Below are 27,213 nucleotides of genomic sequence, written 5' to 3'. Positions count from 1 at the left end.
ATGTTACAAATTACAATTTGTATTATATGTTACGAATTTGCAAAACGCATGATATGTTGCGAATTCTTGCTAGGTGGCTAACGTTAGCTAGGCTAGGGGTTAGGGTTAAGTTCAGGAGTTAGGTTAGGAGAAGGGTTAGCTAACATGAAAAGTAGCTACAAAAGTAGTAAGTCGTTGAAAAGTTGCTAATTAGCTAAAATGCCAAAGTTGTCAGTAATGAGATTCGAAGTCGCAACCTTTGGGTTGCTAGACGTCTGTGTTTTTTGCCTTAAGTAAACATCTGTCTTATGTAACCAAACTTAACATATCATACTAATTTGAGTGTCCCGGAATTCTGTTTACTATGCTACATTTAATCTATGAGACCAGGCTGTGAAAGCAGGAATTAGTAAGAAAAAGTGTTGCCTCGTGTTATGATCCGGTTTTATCTGGTATCTCTTGCCTCTCTTGCCTCTCTTGCCTCTCTAGGAATGTCTTTCAAACATACAAAGGAAGTAACACATAAATAAAAAATGAGTCACAATGCTCCCTCTGCCCCACTCTGAGATCCCTGCATGGCATACTAGCATCCAGGGGTGGTACCTGTGGTGTAAGAGATGGGGGGGAGGGGGGCAAAAGCTATTTGTGTTGAATCTTAAGCTTGCGGTCTCAACCATCCCACAGTGAGAGGCATCTATGCTGTGTGAAAGGAGGACCTGACTTCCTACAAACCCAGACCAGGTACTGCGGCACTGCTATCATCCACAGTACTGATTCCAACAGGTGAGTTCTGCCTGCATTTGATCTTTTAGACAACAATCTGAAGACTTTATAAAATACTGGGAGGGAGAGATTATGCTGCTAATTCAGACTGCTCTCACTGCAGAACATTTAAATGATTTACATATGCATACACATGATCTTTAAACTGATATTTATGTTGTTGCCTTTGCATTCCTTGAGAAACACTTTCAACAGGTTTCACTACAGGTCATTAGACTTACCTTTGTTTTGGTGCTGCTAGTCTTGACCATCTGTAAAGTATGAATAATCCATTACTCAGTGGAGAGTGTGTATAATGTGAGTGTGTGGATGCAGACACAGTTGCCCACAATGATTGGAGCGGCAAATGGAGAAGATATTTTACAACTGGTTATAGATTAATGTAAAATTTGGCAAATTTCCATTCTTTGGAGTAGATCACATGACTCTTCCAGCATCCTTGCTTTGTTGCAGTCATTGCAGATTGTAATAACAATGTTGGGGGTAAATGTGTAATTATTTCATTCATTACTGGAACTGACAGCCACTGTCTTGTCGTTCTCACTCACCTCTGTCATCAAATGGACTCAAGCTAGCCACATGTTCTGACTGAGCTCATACAGCGATACATTTATCTCTCTTGGTTTCATACACGTCCTGACCAAACGTCCACAGAATGAAGGTAAACCGAGGTAGTTATTTCAGAACAGGGCACAATGCTTCAGGAAACAGTGCTTCGACAGTGGAAAAGTAATTCAGCTAGCAAGGCATTGTTGTCATTTTCTAACAGGTGATGATCAGCAGAAATAAGGGAGTAACGTTAGTTTCGCTCATAGTACTAAAGTAGATGTGAGTTTCTCTATCGAACAATCCACATGTCCACAGGTAATAGCTAGCTAACGTTAGCTAAACCAAGTTAAAGTAGCTACTGTACTTAGTGCAACCCTACCTAAGTAACAGTACAGATGAAGATAAATAAGTATCTGAACTACTGTACATCTTACTGTATAAATTATTGTTAAACAATTCCAGATTGGAACTGTTACTGTTAAAGTACAAGTAATATTTTTTATTCTGGGAAAAAACTGAAACAAGATCCTTTTTGAGGCAAACACACACAGCTTTGGGTTGCTCATCTACAGCAGGAAGTGGTCCCCTGCCTGAGTGAGAAGGCAGTAGATATTATTTTCCAGTTTGGCACCACATACCTAAGTCAGGGTTCTCAACTCTGGTGTACCTAAATTTTTTTTTTTTAAAGTACAGAAACATACCCAATTCTGAGCATGACCTCAGGGTTGCACTTTCAAAAACTGAGCCCAGAATCGACATACTTGTTGAAAACTTCAACCAGCCACACACCTTATTGTGACTGTGCGTGTTTGTTTTCTGGTCTATATCTGTGTGATGTGATCAAAAGGTTTATTCCAGACAAAATAAGAAAATATTCATTGTATTTTAACAGCAACAGTTCTAACCTAGACCTTTTTTTCAGCAATACTTTCTACAGTAAGATGTACAGTAGGCCTGAATCTTTCAATGTACTGCTACTTAGGGTTACACTATCAAAAGCTGAGCCTGTGTGTTCTCTTATACATCTGTGTGAAGTGATCCATCAGTTTATTCCAGTTCAGAATTAAAATGATTTATTGTATATTAACAGCAATAGTTCCAACCTAGACAGATATGTAAGAGTTTTTTTAATGGGAAAAAATAAAAATTAATTGCTCTTTATATGGGTATTTCATTGTTATTTGTTTGTATCTATATTGCATTTGTTTTAGGCATAAGGGCAATTAAATGTACTGATATTTACGTATAGTTTTCATAAGCTTGGGTCCCAGGAAAGCACAGCATTTCTAATTTGGGTCCCAGGATGTAAACCATTAAGAACCCCTGCTCTAGAGGCCTGTAATAATTGGTATGTTCATGTACCATTTTTGTTGTTACATAATGTTGTGGGTTTTGCATATGTTGGTTAAATGTGATGCCGATCATTCCTTTAGAGTCCCAGAATGCAGTAACACCGGTTGCTAGTGAAATGTCGGCCCATAAATTGTGTGTGAAGTCATGGTAAAAAGATGGATGACTGACAGAATCAAAGCTCTAGATCTTTCCCTCAGGGCTTTCAGCTCCACTGAGTAATCTAATATCTAAAAAACCTTCCTTACCCCTGGATACTTCAACTGGTGATTATACAGGAGAAAAAAGTAAAAGGAGCACTCTGTTTCTTGAGAAACAATCTGACCCTCCTCTGAGGCCTATAGTCTGTGCTAATAATAGCCTCACGGAACCCCTAAAACCAATTTGTTTATTTTTTTCATGAAGTTGGTTCCTTTCCTCACAGCTTTCTTTGGCGACACCACTTACGTGCTAAAGATCTTTGAGAATGTCAAATATGAATCTAATGACATACTTACAAACATCCCCCATGCAGGAGGCCTAGAAGCCCTCTCCCACCATATACATGCCCTGAAGGTCTGCTGCCACTTATGGATTTATTTAGACTTTCACCAAAATGGCGTTAACTATTAACTTTTTTCAATATGCGACAGGAGCGGCAATTGTGCCAAATTATGTTAATTTGTTTATAGCTTTCTGGAAAAAATTAATTAATTAACTGCTGTATCTAACACGTTATTTAATAATATTGTCCCGTGGCACAGATATATGGATGATATTCTGGTAGCCTGTAGGGGCACAGAGGTTCACCCACCTGAGTAGATTTGTGTTGTATGCCAACTCCCCATTTTTTGTTTCCTGAAGAGCATTGCACTTCCTATTTAACCCTTATTTTACCAGGTAAGTCAACTGAACACATTCTCATTTACAGCAATGACCTGAGGAATAATACAGGGGAGAGGAGAGGGAATCATGAGCCAATTGGATGCTGGGGATGATTAGGTGGCTATGATGGTCAGATTGGGAATTTAGCCAGAACACCGGGGTTAACACCCCTACTCTTACGATATGTGCCACGGGATCTTTTTTTAATTATGTTTTTTTAGGGGGTAGATCAGCTTTAATATTGCAGCTCGATTGTAGCGTCCATCAATGTAATTGCATAATTTCCAATCCACCATATACAGTGCCTTGCGAAAGTATTCGGCCCCCTTGAACTTTGCGACCTTTTGCCACATTTCAGGCTTCAAACATAAAGATATAAAACTGTATTTTTTTGTGAAGAATCAACAACAAGTGGGACACAATCATGAAGTGGAACGACATTTATTGGATACTTCAAACTTTTTTAACAAATCAAAAACTGAAAAATTGGGCGTGCAAAATTATTCAGCCCCCTTAAGTTAATACTTTGTAGCGCCACCTTTTGCTGCGATTACAGCTGTAAGTCGCTTGGGGTATGTCTCTATCAGTTTTGCACATCGAGAGACTGAAATGTTTTCCCATTCCTCCTTGCAAAACAGCTCGAGCTCAGTGAGGTTGGATGGAGAGCATTTGTGAACAGCAGTTTTCAGTTCTTTCCACAGATTCTCGATTGGATTCAGGTCTGGACTTTGACTTGGCCATTCTAACACCTGGATATGTTTATTTTTGAACCATTCCATTGTAGATTTTGCTTTATGTTTTGGATCATTGTCTTGTTGGAAGACAAATCTCCATCCCAGTCTCAGGTCTTTTGCAGACTCCATCAGGTTTTCTTCCAGAATGGTCCTGTATTTGGCTCCATCCATCTTCCCATCAATTTTAACCATCTTCCCTGTCCCTGCTGAAGAAAAGCAGGCCCAAACCATGATGCTGCCACCACCATGTTTGACAGTGGGGATGGTGTGTTCAGCTGTGTTGCTTTTACGCCAAACATAACATTTTGCATTGTTGCCAAAAAGTTCAATTTTGGTTTCATCTGACCAGAGCACCTTCTTCCACATGTTTGGTGTGTCTCCCAGGTGGCTTGTGGCAAACTTTAAACGACACTTTTTATGGATATCTTTAAGAAATGGCTTTCTTCTTGCCACTTCCATAAAGGCCAGATTTGTGCAATATACGACTGATTGTTGTCCTATGGACAGAGTCTCCCACCTCAGCTGTAGATCTCTGCAGTTCATCCAGAGTGATCATGGGCCTCTTGGATGCATCTCTGATCAGTCTTCTCCTTGTATGAGCTGAAAGTTTAGAGGGACGGCCAGGTCTTGGTAGATTTGCAGTGGTCTGATACTCCTTCTATTTCAATATTATCGCTTGCACAGTGCTCCTTGGGATGTTTAAAGCTTGGGAAATCTTTTTGTATCCAAATCCGGCTTGAAACTTCGTCACAACAGTATCTCGGACCTGCCTGGTGTGTTCCTTGTTCTTCATGATGCTCTCTGCGCTTTTAACGGACCTCTGAGACTATCACAGTGCAGGTGCATTTATACGGAGACTTGATTACACACAGGTGGATTGTATTTATCATCATTAGTCATTTAGGTCAACATTGGATCATTCAGAGATCCTCACTGAACTTCTGGAGAGAGTTTGCTGCACTGAAAGTAAAGGGGCTGAATAATTTTGCACGCCCAATTTTTCAGTTTTTGATTTGTTAAAAAAGTTTGAAATATCCAATAAATGTCGTTCCACTTCATGATTGTGTCCCACTTGTTGTTGATTCTTCACAAAAAATACAGTTTTATATCTTCATGTTTGAAGCCTGAAATGTGGCAAAAGGTCGCAAAGTTCAAGGGGGCCGAATACTTTCGCAAGGCACTGTATATATTTGTTAATATACAGAACCAGTCAAAAGTTTGGACTCGCCTACTCATTCAAGGGTTTTTCTTTATTTTTTTACCATTTTCTACATTGTAGAATAATATTGAAGACATCATCAAAACTATGAAAATTCCATGTGTTATATGTCGGAACCAAAAAATTATTAAGCGAATCAAAATGTATTTGAGATTCTTCAAAGTAGCCACCCTTTGCCTTGATGACAGCTTTGCACACTCTTGGCATTCTCTTAACCAGCTTCACGAGGTAGTCACCTGGAATGCATTTCAATTAACAGGTGTGCTTTGTTAAGTTAATTTGTGGAATGTCTTTCCTTAATGCGTTTGAGCCAGTCAGTTGTGTTGTGACAAGGTCGGGTTGGTATACAGAAGATGGCCCTATTTGGTAAAAGACCATGTCTATATTATGGCAAGAACGGCTCAAATAAGCAAAAAGAAACGACAGTCCATCATTACTTTAAGACATGCAGAGGATAAGTTCATTAGTTACTAGCCTCAAATTGAAGCCTAAATAAATGCTTCACAGAGTTCAAGTAACAGACACATCTCAGAGGAGACTGAATCAGGCCTTCATGGTTGAATTGCTGCAAAGAAACCACTACTAAAGGACACAAATACGAAGAAGTTACTTGCTTTGGCCAAGAAACACGAGCAATGGACATTAAACCAGTGGAAATCTGTCCTTTCGGTCTGATGAGTCCAAATTTGAGATTTTTGGTTCCAACCGCCGTCTCTTTGTGAGACACAGAGTAGGTGAACAGATTATCTCTGCATGTGTGGTTCCCACCGTGAAGCATGCAGGAGGAGGTGTGATGCTGTGGGGGTGCTTTGCTGGTGTCACTGTCAGTGATGTATTTAGAATTCAAGGTACACTGAACCAGCATGGCTACCACAGCATTCTGCAGCAGTACGCCATGCCATCTGGTTTGTGCTTAGTCCCACTATCATTTGTTTTTCAACAGGACAATGACCCAACACACCTCCAGACTGTGTATGGGCTATTTGACCAAGAAGGAGAGTGATGGACGGCTGCATCAGATGACCTGGCTTCCACAATCACCCAACCTCAACCCAATTGAGATGGGTTGGTATGAGTTGGACTGCAGAGTGAAGGAAAAGCAGCCAACAAGTGCTCAGCATATGTGGGAACTCCTTTAAGTCTTTTGGAAAAGCATTCCAGGTGAAGCTGGTTGAGAGAATGCCAAGAGTGTGCAAAGCTGTCATCAAGGCAAAGGGTGGCTACTTTGAAGAATCTCAAATATACAATATATTTTGATTTGTTTAACACTTATTTGGTGACTACATGATTCCATGTGTTATTTCATAAACTCATAAAAAAATGAAATGTCCTCTCACTGTCAACTGTTTATTTTCAGCAAACGTAACATGTGTAAATATTTGTATTAACATAAGATTCAACAACTGAGACAAACTGAACAAGTTCCACAGACATGTGATTAACAGAAATGGAACAATGTGTCCCTGAACAAAGGGGGGCTCAAAATCAAAAGTAACATGAGTGGCCACTAGCTGCATTTTATTTATTTTTATATATTTCAACTTTATTTTTTCCAGGTAGGCCAGTTGAGAACAAGTTCTCATTTACAACTGCGACCTGGCCAAGATAAAGCAAAGCAGTGCAACAAAAACAACACAGAGTTACACATGAGATAAACAAACGTACAGTCAATAACACAATAGACAAATATATGTACAGTGTGCAAATGTAGTAAGATTAGGCAATAAATAGGCCATAGAGGTGAAATAATTAACATTTTGCATTAACACTGATAGATGTTCATTAAGTACTGCAGTCTGTCGTCTCCTCATGGACTGCACCAGATTTGCCAGTTCTTGCTGTGAGATGTTACCCCACTCTTCCGCCAAGGCACCTGCAAGTTCCCGGACATTTCTGGGGGGAATGGCCCTAGCCCTCACCCTCTGATCCAAACATGTCTCAGACATGCTCAACGGGATTGAGATCTGGGCTCTTCGCTGTCCATGGCAGAACACTGACATTCCTGTCTTGCAGGAAATCATGCACAGAACGAGCAGTATGGCTGGTGGCATTGTCATGCTGGAGGGTCATGTCAGGATGAGCCTGCAGGAAGGGTACCACATGCTGGAGGAGGATGTCTTCCCTGTAACACACAGCGTTGAGATTGCCTGCAATAATAACAAGCTCAGTCCAATGATGCTGTGACACCCAGACCATGACGGACCCCCCACCTCCAAATTGATCCCGCTCCGGAGTACAGGCCTCGGTGTAACGCTCATTCCTTTGATGATAAACGCAAATCCGACCATCACCCCTGGTGAGACAAAACCGCGACTCGTCAGTGAAGAGCACTTTTTGCCAATCCTGTCTGGTCCAGCGGCGGTGGGTTTGTGCCCACAGGCGATGTTGTTGCTGGTGATGTATGGTGAGAACCTGCCTTACAACAGGCCTACAAACCCTCAGTCCAGCCTCTCTCAGCCTATTGCGGACAGTCTGAGCACAGATGGAGGGATTGTGCATTCCTGGTGTAACTCGGGCAGTTGTTGTTGCCATCCTGTACCTGTCCCGCAGGTGTGATGATCGGATGTACTGATCCTGTGCAGGTGTTGTTACAAGTGGTCTGCCACTGCGAGGACGATCAGCTGTCCGTCCTGTCTCCCTGTAGCGCTGTCTTAGGTGACTCTCAGTTTGGACATTGCAATTTATTTCCCTGGCCACATCTGCAATCCTCATGCCTCCTTGCAGCATGCCTAAGGCACGTTCACTCAGATGAGCAGGGACCCTGGGCATCTTGCTTTTGGTGTTTGTTAGAGTCAGTAGAAATGCCTCTCTAGTGTCCTAAGTTTTCATAACTGTGACCTTAATTGCCTACCGTCTGTAAGCTGTTAGTGTCTTAACGACTGTTCCACTGGTGCATGTTCATTAATTGTTTATGGTTGATTGAACAAGCATGGGAAACTGTGTTGAAACCTTTTACAATTAAGATCTGTGAAGTTATTTGGATTTTTACGAATTATCTTTGAAAGACAGGGTCCTGAAAAAGGGATGTTTCTATATTTATATAGAGTTATAGAGCCTATTTGAAATCAGACACTGTGGTGGGATTAACAACAAGACTACCTTTAAAACGGTACAAGATACATGTATGTTTGAGGAATTTTTATTATGAGATTTCTGTTGTTTTGAATTTGGCGCCCTGCACTTTCACTGGCTGTTGTCATATCATCCCGTTAACGGGATTGCAGCCCAAAGAGGATAAGCAGTGTCCCAACAGCAGTCCCAACACCTTAACACTGCTACACCTGGCTATCAGCAGAGCCTTGTCTGGCAGGGAAATAGTTCATCCAGCCTCATTTACTGCCTTTTAAAAAAACATACCTGATATGGCAAAATTTGTTATAAGGGGACGACGAGCAGATATGAGGCAATCCTTAATTTCCATTGAGACATTAATGAGCGAGCTAGGACGAACTTAGTCATGAGTCATCAGGCCAGGTACTCCTGAGGCATGATCCCAGGGCTCAGGTCCTCCGGGAGGGGAAGGAGAGGGTGAGAGAGAGAATTAGAGGGAGCATACTTAAATTCACACAGGGCACCGGGTAAGAAAGGAGAAATACTCTAGATATAACAGACTGACCCTAGCTCCCCGACACATAAACTTCTGCAGCATAAATACTGGAGGCTGAGACAGGAGGGGTTGGGAGACACTGTGGCCCTGTCTGACGATGCCCCCAGACAGGGCCAACCAGGCAGGATATAACCCCAGTATACAGATCTCCCTGGCATATTACATAATTTATACAGCGGTATACAAGACAACAAGCATACCTTGTTGTGTTGTGCTCACATGAACAGGAAGGTGGCGCAGCGATCCTTCATGGGCAAATTTTGTCATCAAAGTCTGGCATTCTCTAGATTTATGGCGCTTTCAAGACAACTGGGAACTCTGGAGAAAAAAAACAAGGTTGAATCATGACGTCAGTGATCTTCAGATTGGAGCTTTAGAAAGAGGCCGGCGTTCCCGTCTTGCAATTCCGAGTTGGATGACCGTTCAAAATGTATTTTTACCAGTCTGAGCTTGTTTTTATCAGAGTTCCCAGTTATCTTGAACTCACCAAAATCATATTTCCCAGTTCTGAGTTTCCTGTTGTTTGAGCAAGGCAGAAGTCATGCTGGATAGACACCATGGCGAATGTTGAATGTGTATCCTTTTAAGCTTGGAAAATAGACCCTTAAACACAGACTTGGGACCACACATCCACTCTACTGAATAGCAGGCTAGTGATTGCTTTGCAATGCTTGCAGTTAGCCACTGATTCCTTCCAAACCACTCATTGTTGAATTTGCGAATTCCAACTTATGTCCAATGGCCTATGAGCACCAATACTTTACATCTATCATTTATCTTCATTATTTATCTTCGTATGACAAGGATTAAAAAGTATTTGCCAGTAAATTGTCGACTTCATTCATGATGATGACTGCTAGCTTGCAAGCTAAGATTTTGAAAGTATGATGTTGTCCAATCAAAGCTGCTGTAGATATAACGTGATTTGACATTTTACCTGTGCTCAATGACCTTGTGCCTTTTTGGATGGGCACTTCTAATGTATGGCAGCACCCAAGGGGCTTGAATTTTTTAGCTCTACCCTTAGATTTGGTGGTGTCGTAGTGGGACAGAACACTGAGCTAATCACGGCACAACTAACATTACCAACTCCTACGCTCCGTATTTTACGCTGGCTGCCCCACCACCACAGAAAGCACTGAGCTAGGCTTGAGCTGCCTTGGTCAAGAAAGCAAAAAAGAGTCCAAGTGTGTATGCGGCTTTATTAACTCTATTATTATTTTTTAAATTGCAAACTGATACGTGACACGTAAGGATCGGACCCTTTTTTTCAATTTTTGCCTAAAATGTCATACCCAAATCTAACTGCCTGTAGCTAAGAACCTGAAGCAAGGATATGTATATTATTGATACCATTTGAAAGGAAACGCTTTGAAGTTTGTGGAAATGTGAAATGAATGTAGGAGAATATAACACATTAGTTCTGGTAAAAAATAATGCAAAGAAAAAAAAACATGTTTTTTTGTTCCATCTTTGAAATGCCAGAGAAAGGCCATAATGTACTATTCCAAGTTAGGCACAATTTAGATTTTGGCCACTAGATGGCAGCAGTGTATGTGCAAAGTTTTAGACTGATTCAATGAACTGTTCAAAACTGGCCAAATGTGCCTAATTGGTTTATTAATACATTTTCAAGTTAACTGTGCACTCCTCAAACAATAGCATGGTATTATTTCACTATAGCTACTGTAAATTTGACCGTGCAGTTAGATTATAATGAATTTAAGCTTTCTGCCCATATCAGATATGTCTATGTCCTGGGAAATGTTCTTGTTACTTTTTTTTTTTAAGGGGTGGATCATCTTTAATATTTCAGATTGTTGCTTCCATCAATGTAATTGTATGCATCATTTCCAATCCTCTATATTTATACACATTTTACAGACACAATCCATTTTAAAATAGTTATATTCTGTTTGTTTTTAGTCCTTCCTCTATTTCTGATGTCCATCCAGTTTGATTTCTATTTGTAACTGTGCTATTTCACAACATTTCTGAACCTATATACATTTTACAGATCTTGTATGTTTTACATTGGTTATTTTATATGGACAGTACCAAAATAAATCTATATCCACAGTAAAACAAGTCCTATATCGACATAACCTGAAAGGCCGCTCAGCAAGGCAGAAGCCACTGCTCCAAATCCACCATAAAAAAAAGCCAGACTACGGTTTGCAACTGCACATGGGGACAAAGATCGTACTTTTTGGAGAAATGTCCTCTGGTCTGATGAAACAAAAATAGAACTGTTTGGCCATAATGACCATCGTTATGTTAGGAGGAAAAAGGGGAGGCTTGCAAGCCGAAGAACACCATCCCAACTGTGAAGCACGGGGGTGGCAGCATCATGTTGTGGGGGTGCTTTGCTGCAGGAGAGACTGGTGCACTTCACAAAATAGATGGCATCATGAGGAAAGAAAATGATGTGAACATATTGAAGCAACATCTCAAGACATCAGTCAGGAAGTTAAAGCTTGGTCGCAAATGGGTCTTCCAAATGGACAATCACCCCAAGCATACTTCCAAAGTTGTGGCAAAATGGCTTAAGGACAACAATGTCAAGGTATTGGAGTGGCCATCACAAAGCCCTAACCACAATCCATAGAAAAATTGTGGGCAGAACTGAAAAAGCGTGTGCGAGCAAGGAGGCCTACAAACCTGACTCAGTTACACCAGCTCTGTCAGGAGGAATGGGCCAAAATTCACCAAACTTTTTGTGGGAAGCTTGTGGAAGGCAACCTGAAACGTTTGACCCAAGTTAAACAATTTAAAAGCAATGCTACCAAATTGAGTGTATGTAAACTTCTGACCCACTGGGAATGTGATGAAAGAAATAAGAGCTGAAATAAATAATTAATTCTACTATTATTCTGATTCTGACATTTCAGATTCTTAAAATAAAGTGGCGATCCTAACTGACCTAAGACAGAGCATTTTTACTAGGATTAAATGTCAGGAATTGTGAAAAACTGAGTTTAAATGTATTTGGCTAAGATGTATGTAAACTTCCGACTTCAACTGTAGGTGCCTCCCACTATTTTCCTTCTCAAGGCTCTGATGAAGGTGATTAAGGCCGAAACTCAAGCATATTGTTTGTTTGTCCAGTCAATAAATCTATTTGATTTACGCAGTACCAGTGTGCTCTTTTTTTCTTTGTTCTCCCGGTTAGTCACCAGTTGAAGTATCCTGGGGGAAGGAATGTTTTTGGGATTTTCAAGTCCTTCAGTCTAGCAACTGATTCCCCTTTTTTTTGTTTAAGCTGGGCTGAAGTGCCTTTGGTTATACCTTTTTCTAATGCAATATATATTTAGTACATACAGACTTCTGTTCTGTACATACTATGATCCTCACACAATTACCCATCAACCGTGTTCTTTGTTTCAATAGGAAGCAGAGACTTGGACTGGACCATGGCCACCAAGGGTGTGTTGAGCTACATAACTGTAACTAAACACTATATAAAACATCACTGCTCCATCATGAGCAATTGTGGTATATCAAAACACAGAATAATATAAAGTGTATGTGTAATGTGTGTTGTAGAAGTTAACAGAGCACAGGTGGTTCCAACCATGAAGGTGCGTACTTCCCTCAAGGGAGACGGCAGCTGGATCCGTAGAGTGACAGACCCAGATGAAGAAGAGGGAAAACCACGGTAACCCAGTCCAAACCAAAATCCACCCACTTGATGTTTTAGGAGACAATGGAGGCACATTTATCTTTGTCTAAGGCATTAATGATTTATCTAAAGCGTTAATTGCAATTAACAATTGAGTCAGATTTTATATTTATGGCGCTAGTCTATTTGGAACTAACATTCCACAACCCCACTATTTTCTTCTCTCAAGTAAGCCAGAACTTCCAAAGAAACCCACTGGTCTCTTTTCAGCTGAATCCAGCCCTGTTACCTCGCTTGCTTCATGCAACCCCTACAGTCCTACAGTGACACCAGATGTTGACCCACTGACCCCTGAGGAAATCACCAAATGGTAAGAGGGCAATTACCTTTGACTGTGCATGTGATGAATCAGTATTAGACAGTTATTAAAGTGTAATAACATGTCATAACTTAATTACCTCTTTCTTCTCTTCTGTAGGTCATTGACATCTAGCAGGGTCAGACCCCTGGCAAAGTCCTATGTCCTCTCAGCAGCTAAGAAATTTGAGTGGGTGTTTGTGTTTTAGTGTAGTGTTTAATGTTTATTTGTATGTATATTTACACAATATATATTTTTTTAGATCTACCCATAAAACTCAGTAGCTGAGTCTTTTTACTTGTAAAATATGAATAGCATATTGTTTATCTCTTCCCAGTATCATTGTGGAATCATGTAGTAACCCAAAAAGTGTTCAACAAATCAAACCAGATGGGATGGCGTATCGCTGCAGAATGCTGTGGTAGCAATGCTGGTTAAGTGTGCCTTGAATTCTTATAACTTCTTATGGGCAGGTGGGACGGTAGCATCCCACCTGGCCAACATCCGGTGAAATTGCAGAGCGCTAAATTCGAACTACAGAATTATAAATATTTAACTTTCATAAAATCACAAGTGTAATACATCAAAATAAAGCTTAACTTCTTGTTAATCCAGCCGCTGTGTCAGATTTCAAAAAGGCTTTATGGCGAAAGCACACCATGCGGTTATCTGAGGACAGTGCCCCGCATACAAAAGCATGAAAAACATATTTCAACCAGGCAGGTGCGCCACGAAAGTCAGAAATAGCGATATAATAAATACCTTACCTTTGATCTTCTTCTGTTGGCACTCCAAAAGGTCCCAGATACATCACAAATGGTCCTTTTGTTTGATAATGTCCTTCTTTATAGCCATAAAAACTCAGTTTAGCTGGCGTGCTTCAGTCAATAATCCACCCAGTTTCCCTCCATCAAAATGCATACAAAATGAATCACAAACGCTACTAATAAACTTTTCCAAACAAGTCAAACAACATTTATAATCAAACCTTAGGTCCCCTAATACGTGACAAAACTATACAATTTAAGACGGAGAATCGTTATTGTCTTTACCGGAGAAAAATACCAAAGAACGCTCTCTCTTCCACTCGCTTGGAAACTGCACAGCCAAAATGGGAGCCATCTAGAAAATTACAATTTCTGGCTAATTTTTCAAAAAAACAGCATGGAACTCTTTCTTTAGACTGTTGACATCTAGTGGAAGCCCTAGGAACTGCAATCTGGGAGGATTTCACCTTATAATAAAAGTGACAGCCATTGAAAACATTGGTAGGAAGATTTTTTTTTGTTTTTGGGATGGTTTGTCCTCTGGGTTTTGCCTGCCATATCAGTTTTGTTATACTCATAGACATAAATGTTAAGTTTTAGAAACATTAGAGTGTTTTCGATCCAAATCTACCAATTATATGCATATCCTAGCTTCTGGGCCTGAGTAACAGGGAGTTTACTTTGGGCACGCTTTTCATCCGGATGTGAAAATACTGCCTCCTACCCAAGAGAGGTTAATAAATCACAGACAGTGTCACCAGCAAAGCACCGCCACACCATAACACCTCCTCCATACTTTCCGGTGGGAAATACACATGCCCCTTTACTTTCAGTGCAGCAAACTCTCTCCAGAAGTTCAGTGAGGATCTCTGAATGATCCAATGTTGACCTAAATGACTAATGATGATAAATACAATCCACCTGTGTGTAATCAAGTCTCCGTATAAATGCACCTGCACTGTGATAGTCTCAGAGGTCCGTCAAAAGCACAGAGAGCATCATGAAGAACAAGGAACACACCAGGCAGGTCCGAGATACTGTTGTGAAGAAGTTTAAAGCCGGATTTGGATACAAAAAGATTTCCCAAGCTTTAAACATCCCAAGGAGCACTGTGCAAGCGATAATATTGAAATGGAAGGAGTATCAGACCACTGCAAATCTACCAAGACCTGGCCGTCCCTCTAAACTTTCAGCTCATACAAGGAGAAGACTGATCAGAGATGCAGCCAAGAGGCCCATGATCACTCTGGATGAACTGCAGAGATCTACAGCTGAGGTGGGAGACTCTGTCCATAGGACAACAATCAGTCGTATATTGCACAAATCTGGCCTTTATGGAAGAGTGGCAAGAAGAAAGCCATTTCTTAAAGATATCCATAAAAAGTGTAGTTTAAAGTTTGCCACAAGCCACCTGGGAGACACACCAAACATGTGGAAGAAGGTGCTCTGGTCAGATGAAACCAAAATTGAACTTTTTGGCAACAATGCAAAACGTTATGTTTGGCGTAAAAGCAACACAGCTGAACACACCATCCCCACTGTCAAACATGGTGGTGGCAGCATCATGGTTTGGGTCTGCTTTTCTTCAGCAGGGACAGGGAAGATGGTTAAAATTGATGGGAAGATGGATGGAGCCAAATACAGGACCATTCTGGAAGAAAACCTGATGGAGTCTGCAAAAGACCTGAGACTGGGACGGAGATTTGTCTTCCAACAAGACAATGATCCAAAACATAAAGCAAAATCTACAATGGAATGGTTAAAAAATAAACATATCCAGGTGTTAGAATGGCCAAGTCAAAGTCCAGACCTGAATCCAATCGAGAATCTGTGGAAAGAACTGAAAACTGCTGTTCACAAATGCTCTCCATCCAACCTCACTGAGCTCGAGCTGTTTTGCAAGGAGGAATGGGAAAACATTTCAGTCTCTCGATGTGCAAAACTGATAGAGACATACCCCAAGCGACTTACAGCTGTAATCGCAGCAAAAGGTGGCGCTACAAAGTATTAACTTAAGGGGGCTGAATAATTTTGCACGCCCAATTTTTCAGTTTTTGATTTGTTAAAAAAGTTTGAAATATCCAATAAATGTCGTTCCACTTCATGATTGTGTCCCACTTGTTGTTGATTCTTCACAAAAAAATACAGTTTTATATCTTTATGTTTGAAGCCTGAAATGTGGCAAAAGGTCGCAAAGTTCAAGGGGGCCGAATACTTTCGCAAGGCACTGTATCCAGAGTATTTTCAGATTTCGTTATCATCAAATGCGGCTAAAAATACAGTAAATGTAAAATGCACATAAAATCAAGTGTAATGTTTGGATTCAGTCTTGTGTCAGGTTAACTGTTGTGTCCTCACCTTTAGCCTAATAATCTTGCCATAATCTCCCTTTGAATTGCTACCATGGTTATGTATATAATTTCCATATTTTTCCTGTAATTTTTTTTTCAATCTAGCCCTATCCATATAGGCCATTTCCCAGGAGGGTAATGGGTTAATGTATTCACTATGAAGTAGCCAAGCACATCCCCAGGTCCATTAAAATGAATGTTACCTTACTTTGTTTTATGCAATAATAGATTTTGTGCACATTTAGAATATGATTGAGGAGAAATATAGATAGCAGGTGCTGTTGTTCACCCTGACAGAAGTAGTATAATGGGTGCTTGAATCAGTTACTGCCATAAAGCGTATTTAAGTGCTAATTCTGTGTGACTGATTTACAGTAGGCCTGAAGAGTTGTCAGAAGCTGTGGAGGAGTCGGACCCACCAACAGCAGAATCAAAATACAAATCTCTTGGGAAACCTGTGGAACAACCTGCAGTGCAGGAATCTGTAAATGAACCAGCAGCTAGAAAATCTGTAGATGCACCTGCTGACCAACCAGAGGCAGCAGAGCCCTCTGAGACAACGACTGAGGAACCTCCTGCATCTGTGGAAGAAGCTGATGGAGAACTCATCGCACAACTCACTGCAGAACCTACCGTGGGACCCACAGTGGAACCAGCAAGTGAAATTCAATCAGAAGAGACTGCTGTAGAATCAGTCTTAGAACCTGTAGTGAAACCTGTTGACAGTGTTTCTGAAGAACCTGCAGTTAGGCCAGCGGCTGTGGAGGCAATTGAACTTGTAGTTGAGCCTGTGGTTGCAGTTAAACCTGTAGTTGAGCCTGTGGCTACAGTTAAACCTGTAGTTGAGCCTGTGGCTACAGTTAAACCTGTAGTTGAGCCTGTGGCTACAGTTAAACCTGTAGTTGAGCCTGTGGCTGCAGTTAAACCTGTAGTTGAGCCTGTGGCTGCAGTTAAACCTGTAGTTGAGCCTGTGGCTGCAGTTAAACCTGTAGTTGAGCCTGTGGCTGCAGTTAAACCTGTAGTTGAGCCTGTGGCTGCAGTTAAACCTGTAGTTGAGCCTGTGGCTGCAGTTAAACCTGTAGTTGAAGCTGAAGCTGTGGCTGAAGCAGCTGTTGAAGTTGTTCAGGAATTATCAGCTGCTATTGAACTTGAGGAGGCATTAGACGTGGAGCTACCCGCTGCTGAAGTCGTGGCAGATGATATAATAGCACCTGCATCAGAACCTACACCATCCCCTTGTGGGGGTCAGGTTCCATCACTGTGAGTCTGCCCTCATATTAAGTTGTCCTAATCTTTTCCTACTAGAGACAATACAATTATTTTAAAGTAATTTGAGCAGATAAGTTAATCAGTACAGTAAACAAGCACACATTTCAAATGTACATTTACCCTTTAAGTTATTCGATACATGCATACATACATTCAATACATGCAGTAGTAATGCAGTAAGACACTTGCATGGTATGTACATTTTCTACATTTGGGCAGTGCAATTTCAGTGTATATTTGTTTCTGTACTGTTTCAGCATTCAGCAACAGGAGGATGCTGAACCACAGCATCAGATAGTCCATGACTTTCGTCACACCAAGTAAGTGTTGTCATTCTGTCCATGTTCAGACTATAATAGGCCTAAAAGGAAAACACCTTTACTATGAGTAAAGGGGAAGACAGTTTTTTTAATATTACACCAATAATTACACCAGCATAATACTACACATTGCAGGATGCACATTTCTCCTCATAAAAGTACAGTGGTGTAAAGTACTTAAGTAAAAACACTTTAAAGTACTACTTAAGTGTTTTTTGGGGTATCTATACTTAACTTTTTATATTTTTGACTACTTTTACTTTTACCTCACTACATTCGTTAAGAAAATATTGTACTTTTTACTCCATACATTTTCCCTGACACCGAAAAGTACTCGTTACATTTTCAATGCTTAGCAGGACCTGATAATGGTCCAATTCATGCACTTATCAAGAGAACATCCCTGGTCATCCCTACTGTCTCTGATCTGGTGGACTCACTAAACACAAATGCTTCAATTGTAAAACATGTCTGAGTATTGGAGTGTGCTCGTGGCTTTCTGTAAATAAAAAAAACAAGACAATGGTGCCATCTGGTTTGTTTAATATAAGGAATTTGAAACGATTTATACCTTTACTCAAGTATAATTTTACTGGGTGACTTTTACGTGAGTAATTTTCTATTAAGGTATTTTTACTTTTACTCAAGTATGACAGTTGGGTACTTTTTCCACCACTGTAAAAGTAAACATATTTTTTGCCAATTATTTTACAATCGAGTATGTTTTAGCCATTCCAAAGGTTATAGTGTATTTTCTATACTTAAGAAAGAGATGTTTTGACCGTACTCAATATTGATGAACTTCCCCTCTCCCCTGCAGGGATGGCAAAGCCATTTGTTCATACTGTGACAAGTCAATTGATGGAAATGTCAAGATCACAATCAATTACCCACAAATCTACAGCCACCCAGACTGTTTTAAGGTACAGCACCCCAACCCTTGTCCAGACACCTCATTGTTCAAAACAATCTGTCAGTGAACTGAACATTATGGCACTTGTTTTTTGGTGATATGTTAGTCCACTTTCTCTCTCTCCATACTGAGGGGAATATTTCCTTTTTTCAGTGCGGGTTGTGCAGTAAGGCCTTGGGGGACATGACGACCTCCATGTTCGTGCATGGGAGAGTGATCCACTGTGATGGCTGCTTTATTAAAACCATGTAGGCCCCAGGGCTTCTCATCACCTTGACACAGAGGGCACAACAGTGTCATCCCTGGAACATCCCTGTCACCAACACAACCATTTTGACAGATTACTTGCTAACACTGTTCAATTTTTTTTTGTAAGATGTTATAATTCCAGAGTTATCATCAATTTTCCTTCCTTGACACTGAATGCCATTCTTTTGTGAATGTAAGACTTTTTTCTGTAAACAAATAATATTTTTTTCCCCATTTATTGTGTTTTCATCATGTGGAGGGCATGTATATCTTTAATGAGAAAAAATATATAAATGATTTATGACCGTTTCCATAATTTGTCAATAATTAACTTCTAATAACATTTGTCTTGTTTGTTGTTGTGCTTTTATATTACCCAACCTCACTGGAAGTTTTGTTTTACCATTTGACATTTGCATGACAATGAAATGAAGCACAACATTTTAATACCTTGGGTTCAAAGGCTTTGATACATTTTAATTGCTAATCAATTCAACACAGCATTATATACACACCCAATTCAGTAAATAGCATAGCAGGCCACTCACCAGCCAGAAATCCCCTGGAAATCAAACACTACAGTTTAAAAGCAGAGAGCATTAATACATATGGAGAATGAAAACGGAGTATCTTATTTAGCTTATACCTTTAGCACATCCATAGAATTGGGTTTCCTTGCACCCCACACACAGTAATCAGTCAAAAGGACAAACAATAGGTACTACATCAAGAGTGAATGCAAAAAAGCTGCCGTAAGTGCTTTGACACACTTAGACAAGAGCGACTCCCACATTACACTCCCACATTTCACTTGAGTGTTGTAGAGAACTTTGGCACATTCTGCTGTTTTCTCTAGTTACAGTAATGGACAGCTCATTTACTAACACAATCTAAAGCAACAGGAGCTAGATCATGTTCACAATCTATATACATATCAGTAAGCAAGGCGACTGGGGTCGGTTTCTTAGTTCTGATTAGCATGGAGAGCAGCCATCTCTCCAAGTCACTCAGATTTAGAGAGCTAAATAGAGCCCACAATCTGACAATAGCGTCAGTGACACTTTATACAAGCTTTTTTTTTTTTTAAATGTGTGAACCAAAATCAGAGACGCTACATCCAATGTGAAAATTAGCAACAGACATCAGAGAGTCTGGACTGAGAACCACGGGTATAAGACTGGTGAGCAGGGGGAGGGGCTTAAAGTTATAACGACCCAACGTGGTCTCAGGGCAATCTGTATTATTCTCAACGTAAATCTTTGACACTCCATTTAGCATGATATATTACGTTACATTAGGTGATGTTATGAATGGAATAGCGGTCGTACAATATCATACAGTCATGGATTGAGCCCACCCCTCTTCTTTGACCAACCTCCCTACTTTAGTTTATGTCTAAAGTAACTAGACCATTAGTAGGTATCATACATCTTGGAGGTGCTCAGAAATACATAAAGTATGGCTCTGAGGCTAGGCTGAGGTGATAAACCAGATGGTCAGATGAACCATGTGTCAGTAATTGGAGCCCTCCAGGGAAGCAGCCAGCAGTAGGTAGGGGATCCAGGTTGCAGGTGTGTCTCACAGGGGATGGATGGAGTTCAGTGGTGTGATGTGTAACTGCCCCCCTCAGGCCCAGTCTATGGGGTGATGGAGACGTGAAAGGGCACAGTTTTTAACAGCGCAGCCCTTTCCTGCCCAGGAACCGCAGGACTGCATAGTTATATGTGGTGGCTACCACATACATAAACTAGAGAGAAAGATGAAGAGTGGGACAAAAGAGAAACTATTAAAAAAATGAAATAAATCCTAAATATGTTTTTGCAAAACTGCAGCTTCATTTAGATGACACAATTATTCAATAGCCTCACAAGCTGATCTCTCTTCGTGCACACGTTGATCACTTCCATATGCCCCTACAGTTACACCTATATAACACATAAGTCTGTTCTCTATTGGTGAGCTTTTCTCTTATGACCTGGCTGGTCTTGTCATCTTAATCATTGTTGAAAATCAATAAAGACTTAGCTACTGTGCTGATGGACAGTATGATACATTTGTCTATTTCTCTGTTATTATTCTTCTCTGCCAAAGAGCCTTAAATGAACCCCGTACCTCTTTGGTGGTATGCCTTAAACTAAGCCAAATGGAGCTGCAAAATTCAAGTCGGTAATACTTTATAATAACTACCCTTTATAAGCCATTTATAAATGAACTAAATATTACCAAATGATTAGTACATTATTAGTAACTGCATTAGTTAAACATAATTTGTGTAATTTTTAACTAATATAGTTACTAGTAATGTACTGATATTTAACTATTAATAATCTGCAAATAGTTTATTTATTTACTAATTTATAAATGGTTTGTAAAGGATAGCTATTATAAACTGTTACCATCAAATCATACTCTGAACTTAAACCAAGAGGTTGACAGGCCCCATAGACTCATCAGTCTCTGGGTGGACGTTCTTACTCACCAGAGCCAAGAGAGCGATCCCTGCACCAGCAAAGGCAGCGATATATAGGTCATAGGTGATGAAGAACTGCAGAGACAAAACATGCAAATATGATTAAATGCATTTTAGTACACATTATAAAAAGGGGCCTCATAGAGTGCATGTACTGTACATTGAATTGCTATGCAGAATGATCATTTAGCTATGTGTGTTTTGTGGTTTAAAGGTTACATAATCCAGGAACATTCATTCTTTCAAAGTAGTTTTAATGTCAGACAGAGCTACCACCAACTCACCTCTTTTGTTTTGCAAATGGATGCCAAGGTCATTCCACAAGCCTTCCCTGGCATTGCATTCCAGGGCAGCAGTCCTAAAGCGAAGCTTGTCTCATTAATGTGAAATGAAGTACAGTACATTTCAAATGTAAAAAATGTATTAAAAAGAAAATAACATAAGGTGGCCCGGCTGGGCCCATCATAAGCTAAACGTACCATACTGCCGGGCATCCATGCAGATCCAGCCATGCTGGTTGATGCTGGGTGTCGTCTCAGCCAGGATGTTGATGGTGTGGCAGGTCTGTGCCATGTTGAAGAAGAAGAAGACGGGTATGGCTGTAAAGGCAAACACCGCCAGCCAGATCACTGCCAGGACGTATGTCACAATGATGAACTGTGTAGCAGGACGCAGAGTAGGAGGTCACAGGAAGTTATTGGTCAAATTCCAGGGAATCAGGATGTGACACAACATGTCCCATGAGGCCTTATTACTGCAGTAATACCCCACCACAGAGGGTAAATACTCTAACATGAGCCTAATATCCCCAGAGCATAATATATGAGGGATTCATGGATAATTAACTGATGATTAATTAACTACTCTATGAATTGTTTATGGATTGTTTTTCAACCTCTATTGCAGTGGATGGGTTACAAGCTAGAATACAGTAGGCTATAGTGTCAATATTATTTTAGCAACCTAACAGCGAGGTGACGTCATTCCCTCCTCCCCCCTGCCCCCTCACCTCTCTCTCTCCCACTCCCCTACTCACCGTCAGACTAAGGCAGCGGCCACATCTGGTGCTCCGGAACTCTCCGAAGGTCTGCTTGACGGCACTGGTGGTGTAGAATCCCTCGGCCAGCAGCAGGATGCAGTAAAGGAAGAAGAAAGAGGCCAGGCCATAGATCACGTACTGGAAGTACTTGATACTGGGAGACAAGGACAGGTCATAATAAGGAGAGGTCAGATATAAACATTTGCTGTTGAGAGGTGGCTGCTCTCAACCTACCTAAAGGAAGGGGTACTACTACTAACTTCTACTACTACTACTAATACTACTGTAAGAGTCTTTACATTTATGTTGCTTGATTTCCACAACCTATCTACAAATACAAACACTTACAAGGAAGAAAATTCTACTCATCAATTAAAAGGACCACTCAACTCACAACGAGGACAGGACAACATAGTCTTGTATGTTACGAGCGAAGTAAGTCTCGGCGAGAACCTCTGTGTTGGCCAGTGCCTCGTGCCCACAGCCACAGAACAGTGCCATGCCGGTGAAGCAGAGCAGAGTGGCCACCAGGGACGGGTAGGGCACTGCCCCCAGGCAGCGGATACAGCAATCATAACAACCTGGTGAGGGGGCATAATACATCAACACACAGGCGGCACACACCGCACACACCAACACACAGCACATCTACGCCACAGTCCAGACACCTGTCAGTCACCCTACTTGGGGAGCTGTTGAAAAGAAAGACCCCACTGTTTCTGCTGAAAATCCATCAACATCCACCAACAACTTCCATCAACAGGCATGAAAGCAACAGAAACATTTTAGCGAAACACAACAGCGAAACCAAGTGCAGCAGAGCAGCGAATCCAACCAAGTAACGTTAAAGCGCCCATACAAAACCAGCCACCAATGACTTCACAGCACTCTCATACACTTCCTCCAATGTAAGCTGTGCTGGGGAAGCAGATAGGAAACATCCAGACTGTTAATGGCTGTATTGGTATAGGAATCAGAGAGAGAGATGCACCTAGGGCTTTGCAAAGCCAAGGTTGTCTGACCGGAAACATTTGCTGCTTTCGATCTTGTGCTCCTCAACAACAAGCAAAGAGTTTATGAATCAGTGATGCTAAAGGCTCTTCTGCAGGATATTGCAACTAAAGAACAGCTCTCTGCACTGGTTTCATCCGTGTGTAAAAGCTCCTCAGCTCCTGCCAACAGCTTACAGTTCAGACCCTCTTCTCTCCAGAGTCCAACCCTCTTTCACCACCACCCGCCACCACAGGCGTCACCAAGAGAGGAGAGAGAGAAGAGGACACTGAGGGATGGGCTCCAGGGACTTAAGAGCCTGTCTTTGTGGCGGGATACACAGTGACCTTTGTCTTAGCTAGGATTGGAGGAGAACAAAGGCCAGCGATGTCAAACAAACAAAGACCACACTAGCACCACCTCACACACACACACACACACACACACACACACACACACACACACACACACACACACACACACACACACACACACACACACACACACACACACACACACACACACACACACACACACACACACACACACACACACACACACTCTAATAAACAAGCCATCGGGTGCCTGGGCAGGTGGGGCGGAGGTCAGGGGAGTATCTCCACCACCAGGATTCTCACAGTACCGATGGCAACGTCAGTGCTACTCACCCAGTCCAGCCCACAGCTACAGCTGGCTGGGACTGGTACTATGGCAGCGAATAAGTGTCTATGTCAGCAGGGGGTGGGGACTGCGGTTCAAGTGTTCAAGGGTGGGAGGAAGCACAATGAATGGGTGGGGGGAAACTGAAATATCTTCACAACAACAACCAAGTGGCTCATCAAAGTTGTATGATCTACAAACCCCATTCGGGAATGGCAAACACTGTCATGATCATACATAATAGATGACTGAGAAACTGTTGCACACTGACTAAATGTTCCTGTAATATTATGGTTTCTGTGATTTTAGTTGGTAGGAAGGAACAAAGTATATTAATGAAATATACTGCCATTTAAATAAAAACAGCAACAGCTGGAAAGTTGTTTGAGTCCCTGGAAATTACATCAGCTGCAGACGCCCCCTCTTCAGCTGTGCTTTGAAACGCCACGATAACCTATTAATAAAATCACAGCACAGATACCACTGAAGGATCATACCAAACTAAGTCCTTAAATCATGCTAAATCTGAATCAACTGTAGTGCAGAGTAACTATTTTGTTTGAAGAAATTGTAGTGAAAGAGGAATAGTTGGTCGACATGAACTGACTCCAGAGTCAGATCTACCACGTGAATCAAAGGACTCCATGCAAATTTGCTAATTATGCCTTGGACAAGACTGGAAGTGTGAGAGCCTTTGACGTGATCGACCTTGCATGACCTCTCCCTGACAGCAGCCTGCGCTGGTCCTCTGTCTCTCTGAACCCCAATGAGTTCAATCCACCTTTTAGAAAATATTTTACAGATATTAGCTGTGTGAGAGCTGGTTCGATTTGAATTTTAATCTCATTGATTAGATGGTGATCCTGAATGTATTTGAAGTTTAATCTCATTGATTAGATGATGATCCTGAATGTATTTGAAGTTTAATCTCATTGATTAGATGGTGATCCTGAATGTATTTGAAGTTTAATCTCATTGATTAGATGATGATCCTGAATGTATTTGAAGTTTAATCTCATTGATTAGATGATGATCCTGAATGTATTTGAAGTTTAATCTCATTGATTAGATGGTGATCCTGAATGTATTTGAAGTTTAATCTCATTGATTAGATGATGATCCTGAATGTATTTGAATCTCATGTTTTGTTTTCAAGGAATTGCAATCAATATTTTGAGTAATGAGTATCAATAAGCTTAGCTTATCTCAAATGTTCCAAATTGACTATTTAGTCTACAATATTACCTACGTGCAACCTGGAATAATATTTGAGCAATCCTGCCTATGTTTATAATGTTGCAATATTACCAATGTTGTGTTATGAATAACCCATGAGGTACCCACAAGTGGACATTATAATCTTATCAGACAATCATACAATCAACTTGCAATAAAACCAGCAATTATCACAATATTAATCAAGCCTTCATATTGTTCTCAAGTGAAGCAACAATTATATTTTCTAAAATATATATATATATATTTCAAAAGTAGATTAATTATATTCCACAGACTTTTACTATTAAGATAGTCATAGAAAATATTAAAAACTAATTAGATAACCACTTACCCATGTTCAGAAAGAGCTATGGGGTTATTGAGGTTTAGCTTGGCGGCTTTATGACTGTGATTTGAGAAGTTATTCCCCACCACTCCTATATGAATCTGACTCACGCTTTTGTCTGACCAACAATAGACAGACCCTCAGCTCCCAGATACCAGCAGATCTTAAAGACACAAAGTCCCTTTTCAGCCACTGTCCATCACTAATGCAGCCCTGGGTTCAACATTAAGGACAGTGCAGGGGTCAAAGACCCGTAGACCCTTGCTTTTCAGTCACTCTCATGCATAACAAATTCACACAAACACATAGCCTTTTCTGTGTAGTACACTTGCAGCAGACTTCATCGTAAACATTGCTGTGGCATGTCTCCCTATAAATTGGCTTTGGATTTTAGGAGTAAGTTATTGCATATTTTAAATGTTAGCAATCAGATATAACTCAATGAGCAGCACTTCATATCCTTTCACATTTCAAAAGATATGCCATATTTTTCAAAATTTCTCCTAGACTGAGTACGACATCCTGTATTCACCAATCCAGAGCAGAAACCTTATAACAATTTCCCTAAATACAATCCTATTCCTATGCATACAGATCTGCTATCTTAATTTGAACACTGTTTTTGCGGAGAATTTTCCTGTGCAGGAAGAAATTCAAATTATAGTGTATTTGAGGTTTTAAAAGGCTTCTAAAGTTTGTAATTTCCACTGAAATGTCAAACTTGATTTGCCCTAACAAAAAATGTATCAACCCCTACATTAATTATAATCCACATAATAATTCAGATTTCCTGTTGCTGCATAATTACTTTCCTGCTGTGAGAAACAGGGTGAAATTACGATAGCAGATCTGGAGGCCTTTTTACTGTAGGTGTGATCATCATGTGTGATCATGTGTGGGCTGCTGCATGGACAGTTTATTCTCTCTTAGTAGCCAGGCTATTCATGGTCTGCATAGTATGTGTGCTGCCTATCTGAGGTACGTAAAGGACACCACATGGTCAGTGTGTTCGGCTCTTCAGAGAAGCATCTTCAGGAAACACAGAGCGATATGAAGAATGTGCAGACAAAAGTATAAAACAAAAGGCAGACCATGGAAATGCCACTGGACTGACATTGATTAAGTAGACTAACAAGGGGACATTGAGGGCTGGATCCAGCTGCTGCCCTCCCTCCCCTCCCTCATCCCTGACCCAGTTGATGTCAAAGCCCACTCCTTACAATGGTCCCAGTGTGCAGCTGGAGCAAACACCACACTGTCTTTTTGGAGTGTGCCTGTAACCTCTTATCCTCTTTGACTTTCCCCAGTCTTAGCCCTTGACCAAAATATCAACATACAGTTACAAATGTACCATAGATTATGATAATATGCCAAAGCTGTGTCTATGTAATCTCAACTGTTCCCAGTCATATATGGGGCATTGCCCTGATGCCTCAAAATCCAAGCTGAAATTGTGCTGTTTGTTTTCCGTTGAAAAATAATCTTGATATGTGATACAATTGAATTAGATTGGCCATCTGACTCATAGTAAAGCTGATACATTTTTTAGATGGATT

General features: G+C 40.8%; 2 protein-coding genes across 4 annotated transcripts; one reads left to right on the top strand and one right to left on the bottom strand.

The window, feature by feature from the left end:
- The first annotated feature begins 570 nt into the window (after nucleotides 1-570).
- On the top strand, nucleotides 571-20,066 carry LOC110537366 (calphotin). Of its 2 annotated transcripts, none has more exons than XM_021623352.2 (9): nucleotides 571-762; nucleotides 12,476-12,511; nucleotides 12,632-12,743; nucleotides 12,937-13,077; nucleotides 13,186-13,254; nucleotides 16,562-17,443; nucleotides 17,710-17,772; nucleotides 18,593-18,695; nucleotides 18,839-20,066. In XM_021623352.2, exons 2-9 carry the CDS (start codon nucleotides 12,499-12,501, stop codon nucleotides 18,935-18,937), a joined length of 1,482 nt encoding a protein of 493 aa, XP_021479027.2. In that variant the 5' UTR covers nucleotides 571-762; nucleotides 12,476-12,498; the 3' UTR covers nucleotides 18,938-20,066. The 2 variants fall into 2 exon arrangements, with proteins under 2 accessions (XP_021479027.2, XP_021479026.2); XM_021623351.2 differs by having other exon boundaries at nucleotides 574-762; nucleotides 16,559-17,443.
- LOC110537367 (myelin proteolipid protein-like) lies at nucleotides 19,391-25,794 on the bottom strand. Of its 2 annotated transcripts, none has more exons than XM_021623353.2 (7): nucleotides 23,435-23,738; nucleotides 22,838-23,024; nucleotides 22,441-22,597; nucleotides 21,884-22,061; nucleotides 21,689-21,762; nucleotides 21,414-21,479; nucleotides 19,391-20,681 (listed from the first exon to the last, which is right to left on the bottom strand). In XM_021623353.2, the coding sequence occupies exons 1-7, from the start codon at nucleotides 23,472-23,474 to the stop codon at nucleotides 20,607-20,609; spliced, it is 777 nt and encodes a 258-aa protein (XP_021479028.1). In that variant the 5' UTR covers nucleotides 23,475-23,738; the 3' UTR covers nucleotides 19,391-20,606. The 2 variants fall into 2 exon arrangements, with proteins under 2 accessions (XP_021479028.1, XP_021479030.1); XM_021623355.1 differs by lacking the exon at nucleotides 23,435-23,738 and adding an exon at nucleotides 25,664-25,794 and having other exon boundaries at nucleotides 20,544-20,681.
- Nucleotides 25,795-27,213: the final 1,419 nt, after the last annotated feature.

This window comes from Oncorhynchus mykiss, chromosome 12 (genome assembly GCF_013265735.2).
Source record: "Oncorhynchus mykiss isolate Arlee chromosome 12, USDA_OmykA_1.1, whole genome shotgun sequence".
Taxonomy (NCBI): domain Eukaryota; kingdom Metazoa; phylum Chordata; class Actinopteri; order Salmoniformes; family Salmonidae; genus Oncorhynchus; species Oncorhynchus mykiss.
Note: the sequence above shows the minus strand (reverse complement) of the source record. Positions and strands in the feature narration are given on the sequence as shown.

Bases quoted from the DNA above. Each gene is read 5' to 3' on its own strand.
- LOC110537366 (XM_021623351.2), top strand. The intron at 17,444-17,709 runs GTGAGTCTGCCC...GTACTGTTTCAG, and splicing joins GGGGGTCAGGTTCCATCACT to CATTCAGCAACAGGAGGATG. The intron at 18,696-18,838 runs GTACAGCACCCC...TCCTTTTTTCAG, and splicing joins GCCACCCAGACTGTTTTAAG to TGCGGGTTGTGCAGTAAGGC.
- LOC110537367 (XM_021623353.2), bottom strand. From the start codon at position 23,474: ATGTTTCCGGTCAGACAACCTTGGCTTTGCAAAGCCCTAG. The intron at 22,598-22,837 runs GTGAGTTGAGTG...CTTGTCTCCCAG, and splicing joins TATGTTGTCCTGTCCTCGTT to TATCAAGTACTTCCAGTACG. The intron at 21,763-21,883 runs GTACGTTTAGCT...GCTTCGCTTTAG, and splicing joins CATGGATGCCCGGCAGTATG to GACTGCTGCCCTGGAATGCA.